Genomic DNA, 14,354 nt, shown 5'->3' with positions numbered 1-14,354 from the left:
AACAGATCATAGTAATAGACTTGAAAGGATTCTGACGATGTTGTATGCTGTACAGAACTATTAGGCTTATTTTAGACTCTATCCATCGTCTGGTATATATAAGACAAAAAACGTTTCGGAGACTGGATCTGTCTCCATCCTCAGGTGGATGGGGCAGGATAAACCTAGTCAGTTGGGCCCATTAGAAAGAGCTAGCCTCAATCACTGGACTAGCGGGTTCGATCCCGGGTCTGGTCAAGTGGGATTTGTGGTGGACAAAGTAGTGCTGGGGCGGGTTTTCTCCCAGTACTTCAGTTTCCCCTGCCAGTCTTCATTCCACCAAATTCTCCATCATCATAATCATCTGGGGCAGGCTACAATAGGCCAATCAGTGGCCACTGTGCTGAGTGGACCTAGTTGTACTCCACCCCCCCACTAAGAGATTAAAAAAAAAATTACACCCACATCCTTGCTAGGACCTGCCATAATGTTTAGTTGAAAGAACTTGAACCCAGGACAGCTATCAAGCAATCAACAACTTCCTGTCACACTCTGAAGTAGCTAGAATATCTTTCAAGCACAACGTAAAAGTCTGCATTGCTGACTGGCATTATATCTAAAACAGAGTAGTTAGAAACATGCGTGACATCTATAGATATCATGGCCACTACGATACACAGTACGGCATGATGTCTACAGATATCATAACCACTTCACTGGTTAATAAAATTAAATACCCTATACAAGGAAGTGTACAAAGAACAGATATTTCATAAAGCTAAATGTTTTTATTTAAATGTTGACATTTAAGCGGACAGTACCCAACCCCTTTACAAGAGGATAACGAACACTTCAAAATAAACAATATGCAGATCTGTCATACCAGATCATGCTTGAAACAACCTACAAATTACATTGAACAATCTGCAAACCAGTATATTCAGAGACCCTGTGCTAGCATAATTATCTCTGTTGCAAAATCACATACATCTGCTTGTTAATGACATGGATCTTCTCTCAGACTGCTAGATAAGGTTACTGTGTACCAACCACTTAGCATAAAAAATCTGAACTACAAGAACAGAACAGAACAGAAACCTTTCAAAAGTAATATGGTCACCTGTAATACAGTCCCCAGAAGTGGCAGATTAACAGTTTCTCCTGGAGTAGGACTTGGCCACTGATCTATGTCATGACAGGCTGCTTCAATACTTGGTTCACCATTATCAAAAAACTCTGGAGAAATTAGAGCACATACCTCAGTGAACAGACTCACAAATGGGAGTCGAGTTACGATGACAATGCTCTGAAATGATGAACATTGTAAACTTATTAGGAATGAAACTATTAAAATGAACTGCAGACATTTTTAAGAAAAATGAAATTCTGGAGAGTCCCTAGCAACTGGTAAATATCATGTCATGGCATTCTGCACTCCATTTGGACTGTTTCCTATTTTATGTTTATCAGTCAATACTTCCATGTTTACAGCAACATCTCATAACCCTAAATGTTTAAATTACATACCTGTACATTTATACCATTTCATTTTTCATGGTCAATAATTCCTGAATTAAGTCACTGAATGAAATCAACATTAAGAGAAACTGTGTGACAGAAGACAGAGTGAATTCCAACGGTCCAGTTGCTGATATGTTTCATAAAAAAGTTCCCAAGCTTCATCTGTAAAGACAACTTGAAACCTAGCCAGATTCACAATTCTGAAAAAACAGGATTATACTGGAAGGGCTCACCAACACAACCTTGCATCTTAGAAAATAAGTTATGCTGTTGATACAAAATGACTAAGGGATACATCACTGTCACATGTCATTGGAATGTAATCACAAATCATAACCTAAACACTTTTGTATAACAATCAAGTTCCTTCCGTCAAATGTGACACTTTTTTAAGTAAGGCAGGTGCTGACGAGGTGGAAAACTTAAAAAAGTGTCACATTTGACGGAAGGAACTTGATTGTTAATTGGTTAGTGTGACGGACCAGAATGAAAGACCTTAAACTTTTGTATAACTAACACAATTTGAGGGACTTCAAGCCAGCACTTTTCTGTCCAAACAGGGACTACAGATGATTTGATGAAGATGATTTTATGGCATTCTGAAAAACAGAGTGAGTGCTGGATGCAATATATGGCATTTTCCAGGCATAGGCCTCTGTGAACAAAGTATCTCATGTACATGTTATATTTTAGCGTCCTGTTGCACTGATTTATGTCCATGATTTATTCCAGCCGTCTTACAGTGCATACACTCATCCACTTCACTCTTCACTCATGCACTACATGTTTCGGCACAAAGCACCTGAAAAAGCACCTGAAGATGGCACCTTTGTGCCGAAACATGTAGTGCAGGAGTGAAGAGTGAAGTGGATGAGTGTATGCACTGTAAGACGGCTGGAATAAATCATGGACATCTCATGTACAGTTACACAAAGCACTGCTGTGACTGCTTATGAAAGTTCACATCTGCTCAAACCACTTGGACTCGGTGTCATTTTGTTATCATTTCTGGCTCTTTCATATATTCTCTCAGGGTACATATGGTTGTGCAGAAGGGCTCGTGTGTGCGTGTGCGCATGAGCACATATACCATATTACTTTGAATACAACTTCCTCTCGAATCCAGTTCTTGAAAGTGAGTTTTGGGGGTAGAGGTCCATATTCCTCAAATTTAAGGCTTACCTCGTTTTTTTTGGGGGGGGAAAAAAATGTTTAAAATGTGCATCTTATAAACATATACATAGTTAATGGCGATTGGTAGCTGAATGACAACGATGAAAGCTCATGAGAACTCTGGGATATAAGTAGGGTATCAGTGTCAACAGTTCAGGAGATTCAGGGTTTCAATTAACAACAAGCAAGTCCCACACAGATTAACTTCCAAATTTAATTCTCTGGCTCACTGAAGCGTTGGAAGAATTCATAATCACAAATCTTACAAATATACAAAAAAAAAATCAGTTTCATTTGCTTCAAAATTTATAGCAGACTAATTCTGAATGTTCAGTTCATTTATACCTTACGTCCAAATCACAGTCACTGATAAATTTATACTATAACTGAGATGAACAGGTCAAGAATAAAGAGTGTGGAAATTTAAAGGTTCAAAGGCTTTCAATGATCTATATGTCTTGCTGATGTAAGTCTAAATGGTGAATGACTTATGGTTATGAGGTATCAGTGTACATAATCCTTGCATTCTCTGCCTGTAAACCCCACAATGCAAAATGAATTTGCTTACCGGGTTCATCAACTGGTAAGCCTTCTCGTTTTGATGTTTGACTTGATGCGAGGGAACAGTTTCAATCACCCCAAGCACCCAGAGCACTACATTGTGCACCCTGATCATGTTAGGGCACTACAGAGAACCCTGATTATAATGCTAGACCAGAACTAGCCTGGTTGAGGCCCTTCTGATGTCTGTGAGCAACCATGGATGTTTTAAGGGGTCCACTGCATGAGTATAAAAATATTTAACAGTCTGCCTGATTATTTAACTGATTCAGTACATGACAGAAAACAGTTTATAAAAGAAATAAGGGATGTCCTAATACATAAGCTGTCATTTACTGTTGATGAATTTTTGCTCTTCTGTCTGGCTCAACAGCTAAGGAACAGAAGGGGAGTGCATGCTGACTAATGGATGTCCCAGAGTAGGCATCGATATAGACATTAAGTGTATACATAATCTGTATTTTATGTATTATTTAGATGCACGTTGTTTGCATTTATGTTTGCATGTTATTGTGATATGGCATGTTGGAACTGTAAAGCTGTATTGTTGTTTGTAAAGCTTGTGACATGTTTCATATTCAGAGCAGATTGCACTTATGAATATCTTGAAACGCAGATGTATGTATGTATGTATCAAATTCTGAAGTTTTCATGACAGTCAATAAAATTAAATCTCAGCTGATCAACTGCATCAACAAATAAAAATCTATTGTTTCAGAATTTTAATTTCATATGAATGTTTTAATTACAGAAGTACAAGGTATTTGTTTACAAATATGAAAACTTATGGCAGTGTTTTATCCATGTTTCTCTGTGGTCTGCATCTCCTCACACTGTGCAATTAAATCTGATGTTTTAAAATAAAGACTCACCTTCTGAAAATATCCTCGTGGTAGAGATTTATCCTTGACTTGTCGGAAATAAACATATCCATAGTAATAGCCAGGATCTGCTTGAAGGTATACAGGACATTTCTGGTTATATAACCGGTGTTCTGGAAGCAAGCCATTTCTGCCTGGTGACTGTCTTATTCTTACATGGAACTGTGTGTCACCCATACACCCAGAGTTTGAATCCGGAAAAGCCAAGTAGCATATATTTGACTTCTCTTGTTCTGATAATTTTATGTGACTGGGATATATAATCTAAAAATGCATACAAAGCTTCCATAAGTCACCAGTTTGTTCAAAGGAAAAAGCCAAGTAAATTTATTTATATTTTACAGCAATTACTTAATATAAATAAGTTTGTAACACTATCTCGAGAAAGAAAATGTTATATACTTTGTTTGGTAATAAGAATTGATGTTTCCTCTAAGCAGTGTCCATTTTAACCAGTGATCTAGTTAATATGGTTACATGCACATATAGATATGATACACATAAAACTGGCACATATTTAATTCAAACATCAGAACTAATTTCATAGAAAAGTTCCCTCCCCGAAATAGTAATGGTCATTCAACAGGTCAAGAAATTCCCCACCTTTTAGAAACCCTAAGGTTTACTGACATTTCAACCACTACAGTCCATTACTGGACCCATATACTGACCTGCAAAGCAGAAAAGAGGGAATTCTGCATTTTTAATGATGGCAGGCTGTATTTTCAAAACCCTAAGAGATGATTTCTGCATAAATTATTTACTAACAATGGACTTCAGCTTTTATATTATGAATCATTTCTAAGAATGCTAATTAAGAATAATTAAAAAATAAAAACGAAAATTGCATATATAAGGAGTTACTCAACTAGCCAAATAATATTGTTTCCAAAGTGTGGTTATACCCTGCTTGCACAAATAGATCAATATGATAAAACAAATCACTGAAGCTTTAAGAAAGGAACTTAGGCATATAAAAATTATCAACCACAATACTTAAAACCAAAACCAGAGTTTGTCTTCTCAGCACAGTAAGGTCTTTTGGCACATACAAACTTATAAATTTTCCCCTCAGTAGTTCAGTAGTTTCAAACAAATGAATTTAACTGTGTTAATTAAATATCAAAAAACAGCATGGACCCATAAATATGTAATATGAGTGTAGTATCTATACATAGTTCCTTAATTTCTCTTCCTAAAATAAAATGCAGCATTATCATAATCTATTCCAGCTTCTGATAGGTTTACATTTCAAAATCTTCATAAAGGGTTTGCTTAGGCCATGCCACAGCTCAAGTGGTTGGTCGGTGGCTTCCCATCGTGGCGACCCGGGTTCGATCTCGGGTCTTATTAAGTGGGATTTGTGGTGGAGAGAGTGGTGCTGGGGCACATTTTCTCCAAGTACTTTGGTTTCCCCTGCCAATCTTAATTCCACCAATTGCTCCACAATCACCCTCACCTATCATCTGGGGCTGGTACAATAGGCCAGAAGTTGCCACAGTACAAGGGACTTAGTCCCACCCACTAGCAATAAAAAAAAGGGTTTGTCTATGTTTTGTACTTTTATTTAAGAAACAGTAATGGAAAAGCCTACGGAAGTTCAATGGTGAATAATTTCTTTCATATCTTCATCATTCAGCCCTTTTCATCCCTGTCATACTTTTATTTCAACTTTCATTTCAACATTAAAGCAGTGAGTTAAAGTACAACCTTTTTCCTACAGATGGCACAGTTTCAAACATGGGGCTACCACCTCTGAAAACTACCACAGCATGAAAACAACAAAATTTGGTATCCTTTGACTAGCTGGCAAATTCTTACTCCCATCATCATTTGTTTTTGACAATATGGAAGTTCTTCATAATCTACATGTGCCAACCACTAACTGCAGTATACATCAAAAAGATTTTATGGTACTGGAATCAAGTCATTTAGCAATCTTCCTCCTGCAATCAAATGCCTGTACCATAAAACTGCTTAAGCCAGCATTAAAAGAGTACCTCCAATCTCACTCATTCTACTGTGTAGAAGTAAAATTAAAGTAAAGCTATCCCTGTACCAGGCCGTGAAGGCCCATAGGGTTGTGAGACGTTGAGGGTCCCACATTATCTAGACAATCGGCTCAAAGATGGCGGTAAGGTTGTCAGCCTTACGCGCCGCCCTCACTTTACTCCCCAGGAAAATTATTTATTTAATTCCTGGTACTCATTTCTGTCAGAGGCTGAATGAACACCAGGGCGATAGTGTGGCCGGAAGGATTAGATAAATTGAAAAAATCCAATGACCTCATCGGTATTTGACCTTCCGACTTGTAGCATAGTGCCTTAATTACTACACTACCAGAACTTACCTTAACCAAATTTTCTCAGTTACAAATACATGTAGGTAATAACAGTAGCAGATATAATTATTTGAGTGTAATTCTGTATTATAAGAGATGTCCTTAAATATTTAAATTGTTGTTACAACTGAAATAAGTACTGTATCTGTATCATGATATATTCTATGCCCTTGGAATGTAAATAAATTCTATTCTATTCTGTTCTATAAGGAAGCCGGGATAGTGCAGTTGGTATAGCACTGGCTACGGGGTGTACGACTTAGGGGTCATAGCTTGAGTCCCAGTAGGGTCAAGAATCTTCTCTTCTCCATATTGTTCAGACCAGCTCTGGGGCCCACCCAACTTCCTACACAATGGTCACTGGGGGCTGTTACCCCGGAGGTAAAGCGGCCAGGGCGTGAAGCTGGCCATTGACCTCAAACTAGTGAAGAAGTCAAGAAAACGTGGACCTATACATTCGCTCCCCCATACGCCTTCACAGCATAGTGCTTAATTAGTTAAGCAGAGACAGTTTTAGTTTTGTTTTTTTTCTGTTCTATACACAGATAACAGACATACATAGTCATAAACCATCTCATATTACATACAGAAATTTGTCTAATCGGCAATATAAACGAATCTGTGCGCACACTGACATCCTACAGTTTTGCAAAAATTACCAAATATACTGCTTTTAACTTTTAAAACATTAATATACTGAAATATTATGATCAGTAGGCAATGTTAAAAGCAAACAGTATTAACACTGCAATTAACGTTAAATAAAACTGGCCTCCTAAACCAGAAGGGTGATTGAACGCTAAACCTGCAATTACTAGCTGGTGAAAGCTAAAATATTGGTCGTATTCGTGCTTACCTCCAACGCTTGACCGAGCTCTAAATCAAAAGTAACTATACATATACAATGAATCCAACTAGAAAATCTATCCCAAGGCAAAATTGACGAAGTTTTTGTTTTATTTCCATCTTCATCATCCACACCCTCCATACATTTCACAACCCTACCACTCTCCTCCGCCATCTTCAATGTTTATTAACTTTAACGCCATCTGACAGATCTGACCGCATCTGACAATGAAATTTCATTGTCGGCAAGGTCCGTAACGTTAACGTATTTGTTTCAAGATTCGGTGTGGTATGTGTAGTGTTTCTCAGAGAGGTTATAGCGCCAATATACAGCGAAATAGATACATGTATCCCCCTACTAATAAGATTTCGAGAGTTCTATCTTCTGGGTTATAACGCCGTGTAGTCTGCTGAAAGGCAACGGACTGTTAGGAGTAATATGTCGCCTCCATCTTCAGAATCGAAGAATGAGCCAAGCAAGGAGGTGGTGAGGCCGCGCCACAGCTCAAGCGGTTAGTCGCTGGCTTTCCACGTCGGTGGACCGGGTTCGATCCCGGGGTCTGGTCAGGTGGGATTTGTGGTGGACAAAGTGGCGCTGGGGCAGGTTTTCTCCGAATACTTCGGTTTCCCCTGCCAATCTTCATTCCACCAGTTGCTCCACAATCACCTTCACCTATAATCTGGGGCTGGTACAATGGGCCAGAAGTGACGGCAGTACAAGGGACTTAGTCACACCCCACTAGCAATAAAAATAAAAGGAGGTGGCGACACGTCAACAGATTTTTAGTGGACTATACGGCTTTATATGCCAGAAAACAGAACTCTTCATAGCCATCGCCGTGAAAACCTCAAGCCCCACATTATGGCTTCAGATTACATTCTGTAACTCAGAAATGCACTGCATTAACAGGCCTTGTTTTGCCATATTTGTAACCTCAGGATACTGGAGAAAAAATGGGAGTACCATGAGACAGGACGTCAGCTATTCACAAACTTCAAGAAAGCCTAAGATTCAGTTAGGAGGGAAGTAGTGTATAATATTCTCTGAAACTGGGTAGGCTGATTAAAATGGTTAAATGAAACATATAGTAAAGTTTGCATAGGTAAGCATTTGTCTGATGCATTTCCTATCCAAAATGGTCTAAAACAAGGAGATGCTTTATCGCAATTGCTTTTCAACTTTACTTTAGACTTTGTCATTACAAAGGTCCAGGCAAACCAAGTGGGACGACAATTAAATGGGACATATCAGCTGCTGGTCTATGCTGATGATATAAATCTACTGAGAGATAACATAAGTACCATAAAGAAAAACACAGAAACTTTGTTGCTAGTAATGAGGTTGGTTTAGAAGCAAACTCAGAGAAAACCAAGTATATGTTTCTGACTCATCACTAGAAAGCAGGGCAAAGTCATAACATAAAGTAGCTAACAGATGTTTTGAAAATGTGGCACAGTTCAATTGTTTGGGAATGACACTTAACAAATAAAAAATTGAGTCTGGAGGAAATTAAGAGAAGACTGAACTGCGGTAATGCTTGCTACCATTCAGTCCACAACCTTTTTTGTCTTCTTGTCTGCTGTCTTAAAAATGTGAAAATGTAAACTGTTCTAATAATCTCTAACAACTTGCACTTGATTTTACTTTCAAAGGCCAAAAAAACCAAATAACGATTACAATCTTTTGACTTTCAATTCATTATTTTTACACCAGGTAATATTACACATATATATAACCTATCAATTTGTATTATGAATAAAGAAAATCCTTATATTACTCAATAGATGTTCATGCTGCGATAGTGATTTTGCTGCTTCCCTCCAAATCCTTTCAAATTCATTAGTCACTTGTCATCCTAGCATTGAACACCACATTATACATCATAAGAATGAACGGGTGCCCCTTCTGGTTACTTTCAAATATTTCTATGAACATAAAGAAAGTACCAAATACCTTTTCGAGAAAATGTAGTCAGAAGCAATATAGGTAAATGAAATTTCCAACTTCACTGTAGCATTTATTATTTACACTGTACTATTCTGCAGTTGGCTAATAAATGCAGTGAAGGATCAGCATCAGACATCGTGATAGAAATTTACAGACACCAAATGTTATTTCTGTAGTAACCTTGTAGTGATTGCACAGCATACTGTTGTAATCCATCACTTATTGAGCCAACCATAGTCACTACTTCTAGGTTCCTGAACCTTTGTGTACTATCCTGTGGCAATGTGATTCTGGCTCCCACTTCTGCACATTTTAAAAACATTGTCTTACTCTTGATTTTGACTGAATTACTATTCAGTGAGGAAGACAAGAAAAAATAGCAGGTGTAGCTAACAGATCAGATGAATGCTAGTTTTTAAACCTCAGAAAATCTCTGTCAAAGGGAACCTTGGCATGTGCCTGGAGACTTAAGACAACCTTCAGCCACGGTAACTGGTCTTCAACTACAATGAATGCAAATCACATTTTCACTGTTCAAATCTGCTGAGTCACTTTTAAGGTAATGATGAATCAAATAGATGAAACAGGATATCTGAAATTCATCTATACATGCAATTGAGTGAAAATGGTACCATAATCACCTCAGCCAACCCAGGCAGGATTTGGGATTTATCTGTCTCTGTCAAGAACTGTGTTCTAAACTCATATTATAAAGGATTCAGGATAGCTCAGTTGGTACAGTGACAAGCTGGGGTTCCATTCCCAACAGGGGCAAGAAATTTTTCTCTTCTGCACAGCATCCAGTATGGCTCTAGGGTCCACCCAGCCTCCTATCCAACGAATATAAGGGCTGTTTCCTCATGGGAAAAGCGGCCTATGTAAGAAGTTGACAACTCAGCTCTATCTAGTTTCGAGGCCAAGAATGGCAGTCCCCCAAACATCTTAATGGCATGGTACAGGAACAACTTTACCTTTTTACATTTTACTCACATTATAAAAATCTGTCACTAAACCTGAAAATAAATTTTATATAATTTTTTAAAAACTTTACATTCCCAGGAAACTGCTGTGTTTGTGAAATGTTCTATTTTGTGTACTATGCATTGTAGCATATAAGTGTACGTACTTTACGTCTAAACAACTTATGTGATGGTGGTTTCCTATTTGTAGTGATGTTTGCCCTCTGAAGATGGTCCACAGAGACCGAAACATGTAAGGGTGTTAAGTTTTCATGTAGTAAAAAACTTACAGGTCACATTGGATGGAGTGATTTATATTTGTAAGTCTGTGATTGTTTGAATGTCAAAATAAACGTGCATTTCAAGTTAAACTGTAAGCAAAGAACTGTGATTTCATTACTTCTGCAATGTTTCCCATGGAGGACACAGCAATATTAGTGATCATTTTCAGACCAAGAAACACAAATCAGAATCTTCAAGTACGAAACCTACTTTATTTTTCAGAGATCTGTCTGTGAAAATGTACTTATATGGCATCTGCAGAAGGAATGTTTGGACATGACTATGTTAAACATGGACAATCCTTCCACTATCTTGTCTGCTAACTGAAACTATTTCTCATACGTTAAATTTTCCTATGCACAGACAAAAAGTGAGGCTAATACAATGAATAATTTTAGGCCATACACTAATGAGGAATTGTCTAAGGACTTCTCTGAAGCCACACATATAAGAGAAAATCAGTAAAATTAATGCCAATTGTGATTTGATTCTCTGACCTTATGAAAGGTGACAAGAAAAATTATAAGGCATACACTCAGGAAAGTAAGAAACATATGAGGTCACCGCTGACGCTATTTGAAGTCAATTCACAGATATAATAAAGAGCTGGTGGTTTGTGTAGTGATAAAACCAACTACTACTATGGTGGAGCACTCTGTCAGAGAAAAGTAATGACATTACAAATAAAGAAGGAATGAAAAAGGACACAGTTGTAATAGGATGTGATGTAGACATCATGAACAGTTATGTACAAAGTACCTGTAACATACACTTCCAACATAAGTCAAAGTACTGATGGTGAAAATACACAAATATTTTTGCATCTTCACAATATATACATATATTTCACATTTCACAAGTCCAAAATACAACTGACATGAAACTGGTCACAAGCATAACACAAACAAACAAAGCAGAAAGACAATACAAAGCTAAACAAACACATAGATTTTAAAGGGCTGACGATGGTGGATGACACAACGTTTCACAAACTGAATCTGTTTCCATCTTCAGGTTGAGAAAGGAAGATGGAAGCAGATCCAGTTTCCAAAACGTCGTGTCCTCTATCACCTAGGATTCCAGATGATGGAAAATGTCCAAAACCCCAGTAATTCTGTGTAAACAAGCACTGTAACTAATTATTTACTGTATGCTCCAAAAATTCATCTGTATATCAACTGTATAAAATGAGTTATTCATGAGATATGAAAATAAATTATTTTTAAAACTGATTTCTCTCCTATTTAAGACTTTGAATTGTCTTTGTCAATTTATTAAATAACCTAATACCAGTAAACATAGTGCCCTTCTGGAAAACAGAAAGATCTGAAGTTGAAATATAAATATGATTTTTGTTTCTACTGTTCAAGCCATGAACCTCTGAACCTGAACAGAAATTATTTTGATTATCTATCACAAATAACATCAAAGAAAAAATATATTCACATGACAATGGTAAAATAACTAATTTCTTAAAAAGACCTCTACATGAGTCTCTGGGTCCCACTCCCAATATGATCCTTATTACTTTCTGTTGTAATTTAAAAATTCCAGAATTATTAGTTTAATTGCCCCACAGGACTATTCCATACTTAATGATACAAAGAAAATAAGAAACATACACCATTTGTAGGGTTTTTAAATTCATAAAATAAGATAAAGTCCTAATTATAAAAATAGCAGAATTGAGTTTAGGAAGGAAGTGTTCCACATGACTCTTCCAACTCAATTTATTATAAATTTGTATACTCAAAAATTTCATTACGGGGACTTCATTTATTACCATGTTTCCAAAGGATACTGCCAGCAAACAGTTGGCAGACTGTTTGGAAGCAAAATTAATAATATTAGTTTTGTTAATATTTAAGACCAACTAGTTCGCCATAAACCAATTTACAATGAGAGACAAGGTATCCGCAACTTTGTACTTAAGCGCACAATGATTTTTTCCAGTGACCAAAATACTGGTGTCATCTGCAAAGAGAAAAACACTGGCAAATTTATTGATGCATAATGGCAAGTCGTTAATATAAATAATAAACAGAAGAGGTCCTAAGACCAATCCCTGAGAAACTCCTTGCTTAACTCTTTTTCCATTTGGAGAAATAATCATGATCATCGTCAATTCTGAGTTACACTCTCTGTTTGCTATCCGATAGACAGGATATAAACCAATTTAAATTACAATCCTGAACAACTTAATACTCTAATTTGGATATCAATATCTCATGATTAACACAATCAAATGCCTTGGCAAGGTCACAAAAAAATCCCGGCAGTTAGAAATTTATTATTCCAGGCTTGAAGTATGTCAGTGGTAAGTGAAAAAGCAGCATGATCAGCTGATAAGTCTTTCCTAAAACCAAATTGTTCCTGCACCAATATATTATTCACTTGCAGATGCCGATTTAATCTATGATACATAGTTAATAATAGCAATAAGTATTTCTGTCATTATTTCCTGACAGGGAAACTTACTGAAATGTATGAGCCTTTGAAAGCCTACTTCATGTCAGCCAAAGTGCAAACACTTATTTGTAATTTCTTTCAAAATGAGAGTAGCAAGTTCTGGTTGCTATCTGCATATATGTATAATGATTTAGATAATTTCACAAAGGCAATAAATCATATAGAATGACAGCCTACATTTGTGCCTGAAAAAGATAAAAAAACAACAGGAGCTGGTTTATGAATGTGACTGACGTGGATTTTTTTATTCCTTATTTTAAAGATGAGATGTGCTGAGTTTTTAGAATATAAATGTGCCCCCACCTTCATTTCATGTCTTGTGCCTTCTCTCTCTTCATGAAGTCAGTCCTGGATTTTCTTTCTAAAAGTATGGTCACCCTATGTAAAGTTCAACTCTAACAATACAAAACATGTTTAAAGTCATGTTTCTTAACACCCCAGTTCCTGAATGCTTAACTATGAAAGCTAACAGTCAGTTCTTGTTATGTCAGCACAACTATCCTATACATTCAAGTCTTGCACTGTAAGAATGTGCTGGTCTCTGTATATATTATTGATTTTTAGTGTTAATTTCTGTTATAACAATGAACCCAAGATGTAGAAAATGAAAAAATAAAAACATAAATTTTATGTCACCTCAGGAAATTCTTACTCTGCAGTAGAAACTTATTCCAAATTACTTGGACCTGAAAGGATTAATAAACAAATACTTCAATCCTCTTCTGAAAAAATATAAATTATTTAATTTTTTCATGAATGGAAATAAGATGCAAATCATTATACATTCACGATTATGGTATGTCTTAAATTTGTTTTGAAGTATGTTCAGTTATATTTTCACATAAAAATTGGAAAGTTTCAGAGAAGCAATACAATATTTTCATTCTTAATTCATGATTTAAAATAACATGGAATTCATTGTAACATCTGGAATTGCTGGCAGCATTATTTGGCAACGTTCCTTTTCAATCATAAAATGTACATCTCACAGCACCAATTAGTAACAAAATAATGAAATTATGCATTAAAGAAAATGCAGCCATCTCCTTCAATACACTCTGGAATGGAACTTCTGATTAGTACATACTCAAAGTGTGAAACTTAAGCTAGGCACAATATCAGTGCAGGTATGTTGCAGCAATTTTATTGTCACTAAAAACATCAATGTTTCACCTCAGAATTTCATATAGTTCTAAGTCCTCACTTTTTATTTAATCTATTCGAAACAATATGACACAAAGCAATTTACATATGGCACAATTCCATGGTATACACAATAACAGGTGCAACATAAAAATACATTGTGTCATACTTCAAAGCTAATCTCACATTTATATGGTACAAGCTGATTTTACAAAGATCTCTGATGATAAAATCTTGGTGATATCAGGTTC

The 14,354-nt window shown here is 36.4% G+C and overlaps 1 protein-coding gene across 4 annotated transcripts in view; it reads right to left on the bottom strand.

Moving 5' to 3' along the window:
* LOC111872855 (protein DENND6A) overlaps nucleotides 1-7,806 on the bottom strand; it is a 28,382-nt gene extending 20,576 nt beyond the window's left edge. For all 4 annotated transcript variants that reach the window (XM_023867069.2, XM_023867070.2, XM_023867071.2 and 1 more), the window contains exons 1-3: nucleotides 7,313-7,806; nucleotides 4,107-4,379; nucleotides 1,100-1,285 (exon numbers count right to left, since the gene is read on the bottom strand). In XM_023867069.2, the coding sequence (XP_023722837.1) occupies nucleotides 1,100-1,285; nucleotides 4,107-4,379; nucleotides 7,313-7,477 (624 nt within the window). In that variant the 5' untranslated portion in view covers nucleotides 7,478-7,806. The remainder of the gene's footprint in view (nucleotides 1-1,099; nucleotides 1,286-4,106; nucleotides 4,380-7,312) is intronic.
* Between the last annotated feature and the right edge of the window lie 6,548 nt (nucleotides 7,807-14,354).

The sequence above is a fragment of the Cryptotermes secundus genome, unplaced genomic scaffold (assembly GCF_002891405.2).
Source record: "Cryptotermes secundus unplaced genomic scaffold, Csec_1.0 scaffold298, whole genome shotgun sequence".
Taxonomy (NCBI): domain Eukaryota; kingdom Metazoa; phylum Arthropoda; class Insecta; order Blattodea; family Kalotermitidae; genus Cryptotermes; species Cryptotermes secundus.
The sequence above is the reverse complement of the archived record's forward strand: the minus strand, read 5'-3'. Positions and strand labels throughout refer to the sequence as shown.